The 8,389-nt window shown below is 35.5% G+C and overlaps 2 protein-coding genes across 7 annotated transcripts in view; one reads left to right on the forward strand and one right to left on the reverse strand.

The window, feature by feature from the left end:
• Positions 1–126: 126 nt before the first annotated feature.
• On the reverse strand, positions 127–5,002 carry psmd7 (proteasome 26S subunit, non-ATPase 7). Its single transcript, XM_042761081.1, has 7 exons — positions 4,811–5,002; positions 4,049–4,140; positions 3,883–3,975; positions 2,733–2,830; positions 2,558–2,638; positions 2,379–2,470; positions 127–933 (listed from the first exon to the last, which is right to left on the reverse strand). Exons 1-7 carry the CDS (start codon positions 4,882–4,884, stop codon positions 477–479), a joined length of 987 nt encoding a protein of 328 aa, XP_042617015.1. The 5' UTR covers positions 4,885–5,002; the 3' UTR covers positions 127–476.
• A 1,973-nt stretch (positions 5,003–6,975) lies between these two features.
• nfat5b (nuclear factor of activated T cells 5b) overlaps positions 6,976–8,389 on the forward strand; it is a 37,156-nt gene continuing 35,742 nt past the window's right edge. For 3 of the 6 annotated variants that reach the window (XM_042761088.1, XM_042761084.1, XM_042761083.1), the window contains exon 1: positions 6,976–7,336. Coding sequence is in view for 2 of the 6 variants with exons in the window: in XM_042761083.1 (XP_042617017.1) it covers positions 7,264–7,336 (73 nt within the window). In the remaining 4 variants the exon portion in view is untranslated. The remainder of the gene's footprint in view (positions 7,337–8,389) is intronic. The other 3 variants (XM_042761085.1, XM_042761086.1, XM_042761082.1) reach the window with 1 other exon arrangement.

Raw genomic sequence — 8,389 nt, forward strand, 5'->3', positions numbered from 1 at the left:
TTGAATTGCTTCTACAATGCACATGTTAGTTTCGATTAAACTTAAAAATGTGCTCTTTGTGAACTTTTAACAAACCCCGAGCTTTGCATGTAGTGAACAAAATAAAACAGGTGAGGCTGCAGAAGCTTGTTTGGCATTACTTTTTATGATAAAAAAAAGAAATCTCGGTGTGAATACAATGACATGTCTGCAGTTGGACTTTGCTGTAACACTGGACACTTGTTTTGATATTCTGATGGACTAAGAATGGTACTATAATGCAAGTGTAAAACAGGTTAACCTTGATAAGGACCAGAACATCAAAAAGGGAAAGAACATTTGAAGCAAATTTCTTTCTCGTTTAATCAAAAAAAAAAAAAAAGTCAGAAAAAAGCCCAATTTAAACTGCAAATTATTACAAGAGGAGGCAAAGAAATGTAGAACTGCTCCCTCATTCAGCCAAGATCGTGTAAGCTCAAGTTCATGCCAGTTCAAGTTCATTTCTTTTCCTTTTTGTCATCTTTCTTGGCTGAAGAGTCTCCCTTCTCCTTCTCTTTGTCCTTATCTTTATCCTTCTCATCCTTCTTTTCTTTCTTGCTGTCATCTTTCTCTTGGCCCTCTTTCTTTTCTGCGTCGCGGTTAGCGATTTTGTTGTTGATGAGATTGTGGAGCGCCACTACAGAGCGGATGAGCGAGGCCAGATAGACCACAAGCATCTGATCGTTGGTCTTAAGGTAGAAGGCCTTGACAAACTCCTGCAGGTTGACATCGGGCAGCAGATTGAACACGTCCTGCAGCTGATAAATGATCTGGTGGTTGATGGGCAGTTTGCCGGTTGCAACCTTCTCCAGATAGCTCTTGATATCCAGCAGCTTGGAGTTGAGCCCTTTCAGGCCATGAACCTGATTGGTGATGCGCTGCGACAAAGTGCCAACTGTTGTGTCCTTGATATCACTGCAAAAAATCAGCATGAGAATAAATAAACTAGGCTGTTTATAGATATTTTAAAAAGTGCTGTCAATCGATTAAAAAAAATTAACTAATCGCATGTTTTTCTTTCTGTAAATGTGATTAATTGAGCCTTACATTAAAACTTGTATTGCATTTTCATATTGTAATACATATATTCAACATTTAATCTCCAAATTTATGTAAAACCACATATAGTTGAATTATTTGTTTAATGGCATATTTTTACTAAGTACTATTAAAGGGATAGTCCACCCCAAAATGAAAATTTTGTCATTTATCAATTACCCCCATGTTGTTGCAAACCCATAAAAACTTCGTTCGTCTTCTGAACACAATTTAAGATATTTTGGATGAAAACCGGGAGGCCTGTGACTGTCCCATAGACTGCCAAGTAAATAACAGTGTCAAGGTCCATAGAAGGTATGAAAATCGTCATCAGAATACTCCATCTGCCATCAGACGTGCAATCTGGGTTATATGAAGCGACGAGAATACTTTTTGTAAATGAAGAAAACAAAAATAACGACTTTATTCAACAATTCCTTTGTCAGCAGTCTCCTCTGTGTCTCGCCATATCACCGTAGGGTGTTTGATTTTATGTATTATATGATGAATATGGTTTTTATGTTTCTTAGTTTTTTTCTCTTTGATTTGAAATAAAACAGTGCATCCTCAAAGATAGGGTGTTTAAGAAGAGCATACGCAGCTTATGGTGATATGGAGAGACACAGAGGGGAATGTTGACAAAGGAATTGTTGAATAAAGTCGTTATTTTTGTTTTCTTCGCTTACAAAAAGTGTTCCCGTCGCTTCATATAACCCAGATTGCACGTCTGATGACAGATGGAGTATTCTAACGACGACTTTCATACCTTTTCTGGATCTTGACACTGTTATTTACTTGGCAGTCTATGAGACAGTCACAAGCCTCCCGGTTTTCATCCAGAATATCTTAAATTGTGTTCCGAAGATGAACGAATCTTTTACGGGTTTGGAACGACACGGGGGTAAGTGATTAATGACAAAATTTTCATTTTGGGGTGGGGTATGCTTTTAATGAAGGCCAGTATCATTGCTACTGATGTCTCTATTAAATTATTATTTATTTTTTTCTGGAGTAATTATAGCCATTCACCATTACAGTATAATTGAAAGCCATCATTTTTAACACTTAATAGGCTTAAAAAATAAAAATCTTCACATAAACACAAGTTAAAATATTTGGTATCAATAGATTCTCTCGATACAACATCAGCATTGTGAGTATTTAACTTAAACTTATTTTATTTGGCTGCTCGATCGGACGCTTCTTACACAGAAAATATTAATTGCAGTTAAGTTAACAGGTTATTTTTGACAGCCCTAATTATAATACATCTAAAATGAATCAAATAATCAGTAATGCACATGTTTTCATCCCCGTCTTACCGCAACAAATGCTCCACGCCAACTTCCTCTGCCTCCTCTGCTCCGATCTCGCTGGTCACGTGTTCAAACGTCTTAGATGTGGGAGTTCCATCTTCAGCGAAGAATAAACGTCAACAATCAGCGTGTGAAGAATCGAATATATTAATGTGGCTTAATATACTACTTCAAAAAGAACTCACATCATGCACTTCCTCCACTGAGATGTAAGCCTCAGTTGGCAACCCCAGGTCCTTGGGTTTCACATCAATGATGACTAAAACCTTTGGGATTCAGGATAAAACATGACTGGCTTGCACCCTGGTACACAGTGTGTAAAATAAACTGAAAAAGTAGTAAACAAATAGTATTACATACCGAATTAGAGCAGTACTGTTTCATGAGTTCATTTATGGCAATATCATTTTTGTGCAGCTTCGGGCCTGTGTGATACCAGCCGACTATTCGCTCCCTTGCTAGAATTGAAATAAATAAAACATGACTCTGTTAGAGCTTGGACATAAGGTCAAGACACATTCAACAAACATACAGTACAGGTCAAAAGTTTGGAAACATTACTATTTTTAATGTTTTTGAAAGAAGTTTCTTCTGCTCATCAAGCCTGCATTTATTTGATCAAAAATACAGAAAAAAAGTGTAATATTGTGATATATTATTACAATTTAAAATAATTGTTTTTAAATTTATTATACTTTAAATTATCATTTATTTCTGTGATGCAAAGCTGAATTTTTAGGATCATTATCACATGATCTTTTAGAAATCATTCTAATATGATGATTCATTATCAAAGTTTGAAAACAGTTCTGCTGCTTAATATTTTTTTCAGAACATGTGATACTTTTTTAGGATACTTTGATGAATAAAAAGTAAAAAAAAAAAAAAAAAAGAAGCTATGTTTTTAAAATATAAATATTTTGTAATAATAATATACACTACTGGTCAGTAATTTTTTTTTTCTTTTTTTTTTTTTCTAAAAAAAATCAATACTTTTATTCAGCAAGGATGTGTGTTAAATTGATAAAAAGTGATAGTAAAGAAAATATATTATTAGAATATATATTATTAGAATTTTTTTTTTATTTTGAATAAATGCAGTTATTTTTAACCTTTTATTCATCAAATATATTAGACAGCAGAACTGTTTCCAACACTCATAATAAATCAGAATATTAGAATGATTTCTAAATGATCATGTGATAGACTGGATGTTGCATGTGACACTGAAGGCTGGAGTAATGATGCTGAAAATTCAGCTTTGCATCACAGGAATAAATTTTTTTTTTTAAAGTATATTCAAATAGAAAAATATTATTTTAAGTTGTAATAATATTTCACAATATTACTCTTTTTTCTGTTTTGTTTGATCAAATAAATGCAGGCTTGATGAGCAGAAGAGACTTCTTTCAAAAATATTAAAAATAGTAATGTTTCCAAACTTTTGACCTGTACTGTATGTATGACTATAACATTGATTTTTTACATGTGCATAGTAAAGCGATCTCACCATTGACTTTCTTAAACATGCCGTACATATTCTCCAGGTAGTCGTGGTCCAGGAACCAAACTGAATCATCCTTGTCATCCTCGTCAAAAGGCACTGCCACACAATTAAAATATTACTTCAACAGGGGAAAAAAAAGAGCATTTTGCACTAAGACGTTCAAACATACCAGCAAAGCTGTTGGACACATCAAGCACTTTCTTATGCCACGAACCCAGCAGAACACCCACAACTCGCTTCTGACTGCCGACCTTACCAATCCTACGAAACAAAGACAAGGTTTGCAAATAATACAAAGAGACAAATATAACGATGTTTTTCAGTGTATCTTCAAACGCATGGTTCTTTGAATATATAAGCTGTGTCAGATCATGTATTACACTTCAACCTCGTCTGAAAGTGTCTGTTCAGAACTTCAGAGAGCTCTACATAGCCTACATGTAATAATCTGACATACGTAATACATGTGTGTGTATACATCTCATACAGTAAGGAACGCATCAAAGCAGGTTCAGCGTCAAGAACAGCATTTAATAGAAGAAATGTATAAAGTAACGTTACATGCACAGAAAACGAAATTATACTAGATTAAATTCTCGAATTTTCATTGTCCAATAGCTAACAGCTCAAACTGTGCGAGTAAAATGATCAGTTATAGTGCTCTCTGCGTGTTAATAATCATAACTGACTTACAGTTAGTCAGATTTCTGCGCTTCTACAAAATTTTATAACATAAACTTTAAATGTTATAGAGGCTAAGTCGATATGCAATACCTTGATGTAGCTATTTCAATTAAGAAATTGTTCCTTTCCATAATTGTACTGTGATTGTGTTCAGTTAGCCGTTAGCTTGTAGCGGCTATTTTCATTGACACTTAATGACAGTGAGTTAACAGTTTTACTACAGCACCATCACAACACTCAGATTTACCTGTTAAAATGGTCCACGACGCTCAGTAGCACCAAGGGATGAACGACGACCCTTTCTACCGCTAAGTCCGGCATTTTTACTCAAAAAAATCTTAATTTTTAAAGAAAAAAATAATGTTTTTCTGTTGTTCAGCACGCCAGTTTGATAGCCGCTGCGCCGCTTGTTCCGCTTCTGCTTCGTGTGTCTTCCACAGTGACGCTGCTGTAGCGTGACGCACGCGAGCGCCCAGCGGACTGGAGGGAGAATTACACCCTGAAAAAAATCGAAATTATTATTCCCCCAAAAAAATCAATTATTGATTATTTATAACAAAGGGTTACTAATTACAAATCATTTGGATATTTTCATGTCTGGGAAAAATATTGGGATTTAAAAAGCATTCCCAATTTAGTTCTGACGTTTACTTTTACATTTAGTCATTTAGCAGACGCTTTTATCCAAAGCGACTTACAAATGAGGGCAATGCAAGCAATCAAAATCAACAAGGCTGTCTTAATGATATGCAAGTGCTATAACAAGTGTCAGTTAGCTTAACGCTGTACACATACTTTAGCAAGGCTTTTTTTATTATATAATACATTAAAAGAAAACAGATAGAATAGAAAAAGAAAAGAGCAAGCTTTGAAAAAAAAGCAGTTAGTAAATGAATAGAGTGCAAGTTTTTATTTTTAAGTATAGAATTAGAATAGAGAGTGTTAGAGTTAGAGGGTCGAATAAAGATGGAAGAGATGTGTTTTTAGCTGATTCTTGAAGATGACTAGCACACAAACCTGATATTAACATCCATTGTGTGAGGACAATAGTGAATCTATGCTGAACATGAATCATGTGTCAGTATCAAACGGTGCTCACAGCCCGCGCTGTCTCTAGACTATAATGGTCTAATTTTTCCAGGAACATCACTGACATGATGGCATGGCTCCTTATAGACACTGATTGGGTGCTTTGTTAAACACAAACACACAGGTTTGTTTTCCCACAAAGATCCTAAGAAACATGTTGCACTAATGTCTGGCAACCAGAAAGTGTGCAGTGCTATACTTGCTTCTTTAACATGCGTATAATTATATCCCATTTTGTCTCACATATACTGTACAGTGGTTGGACAAGAATGCAGTGCATCCCAGTTGAATTTCTGCTATTTGCATTAATAATCATCTCTTTACACACACACACACACACACACACACACACACACACACACACACACACACACACACACACATATATTATTAACCATTTCAGTTCATCACTGTAATCACATGACTGGATATTGCATACATACATGTTTTATTGCAACAAAGAATACAAAATTTACAAGAAAAAATTAAATAAAATAATTATTATAAATTATAATAATTATCTTTTACATCAGAAAACTCTTACAAGCAACTAAATAATTAGAATTTTTTAAATAAATAAACTACAATTACCAAGTTACTTTGTAATTATGTTGATTGCAAAGTGGATAGGTTTAGGTTGACTTTTCTAATTTTGTTAAAAGGAAATTATTCAAATTAAAACTTCTGCAGTGTAACATATGTATGTATATATATATATATATGTATATATATATATATATATATATATATTTATATATATATATATATATATATATATATACATATATATAGCCTATACACACACACACACACACACACACGAACACACACACACACACACACACACACACACAAACACCAATTATATTCAATAAAAAACGTAAAAATTAAAAATCATTTTGTGTGTGTGTGTCATCATGTGTGTTCATGTGTGTGTGTGTGTGTGTGTGTGTGTGTGTGTGTGTGTGTATATATATATATATATGTTACACTGCAGAAGTTTTAATTTGAATAAATTCCTTTTAACAAAATTAGAAAAGTCAACCTAAACCTAACCACTTTGCAATCAACATAATTACAAAGTAACTGGGTAATTGTATCCTTAAAGTGATGACAAAAGGAGCATTTGGGTGAAATACTGTCATTAAACATTGCAAGTTTGTAGTTTACAGGATGACAATTATGAATAACTTTGAAAGAAAGCTCAACTTTTTTGGGGGCAGAACAATTTTTTTTATCCAAAATTCTTTCCACCTCATATCACTGAATTTATTATTCCAAAAACGTGTGCAGGCAGGTAGAGAGTGATGAGTCGTATTGAGATTTAATCCAATTAACCTCAGTGTTTCCTGGCGTGATGACGCGCGGAGTGGGCGGGGCCGCGGAGGAGACAGACTCGCGCTCGCTGGCGGAGTGTTTACACGCAGCGCGAAGAGCGCCGAGCGACTCAAACTAGTTCTTTATCATATCCAGAAGTGTCACTGCCTGCTTTTTCTGCACCTGGCTTTTGTTTGTTTTCGTTTCTCGTCTCGGCCAAACTAAACGATGGCAGTTTGTTAGGAGCTGCACTTGAAGAGCAAGTCAGTTTCTTGGCGGATCGGAGGCACTGCGATGCCCTCTGATTTCACGTCGCTCTTTAGCGCGGATATCGACCTCGATTCGCCCAAGTCCCTCTACTCCAAAGGTAACTCACTTTCTGCTCACTTTTCCAGCACGCTACCCGTACTGTACGTTTGCTCCGTGCACGCGCGGATTGCGTTTCAAAACATAGTGCGCCGCCTACATAGACAGCATCACGCGCGCCAGGTCAGCTCACCCAAAAATGCTGTCTAAATAGTGCGCACTAGAATGTGGGACGCAGCCCGTGTGTGCGCTCGTGCACTTAGTCTGTGTAATGCCCCACTGCACTGTCAAAGCAGCTTTGTTGTTAGTTTACATAGTGACTAATGGTTTAAATGGTGACCATATAAGTGAGCTTGTGTGAGAGGATGCACACATTGCATGAGTTTGTGTGTGTGTGTTTGAGGGCACGGGTGTGTAGTTGTGAACTACATCAGCATATCACTTTTTATTTGGTTTATAAATATCTCTGATGGAGTGAATGAATGAATAGCCTAATGTTTAAGTTCATTAGACATTCAGACAGGGCTGATGGACCTCCTGATGGAGTTTGACATTCTTTTAACACATGGACCCATCTGCTGTGCGCCAAACTCTTCGTAATAAGAAAGTCTAATTGTGTAGAATATATATAATCAGTCTGTTCTTTTAGTGTTTCCTGCACAGTGCATGTTGTGTCTCCTTTGGTTACAGGAAAATGAGCTCTCCTTATGGAAACCGTGGACGTCAGGGACCTTCTGTTGTTTGACAGCGATGTAGACAGTGATTGAAAGCTAAATAAAGGTCTAAAGGGAGTGAATGTGACATTTTTGAAGGTGTGAGGTTGAGAGAAGCCAATGCTTGTGGAAGTAAATGTTCTTTATTGGCATCAATGGTTTCATGAAAAACCGTTAACATCCATGGAATATTTCAAATGCAGATTTTTTTTTAGATTTTTAAAAATGTTCTTCACACTAAGAAAAAATGGTGCTTTTAAGAACTTTTCACTAGAATTTTCTTTGGGGACCAAAATTGTATTTCCATGGCATTGTTGTGAAAAAACCCTTTTGAAACTTTATTTTTAATTGAGTGAATGCTAATGTCTGAACCAGTCTTTTTTTTTTTTTTTTTTTTTACA

Source organism: Cyprinus carpio, chromosome A7, assembly GCF_018340385.1.
Source record: "Cyprinus carpio isolate SPL01 chromosome A7, ASM1834038v1, whole genome shotgun sequence".
NCBI lineage: Eukaryota > Metazoa > Chordata > Actinopteri > Cypriniformes > Cyprinidae > Cyprinus > Cyprinus carpio.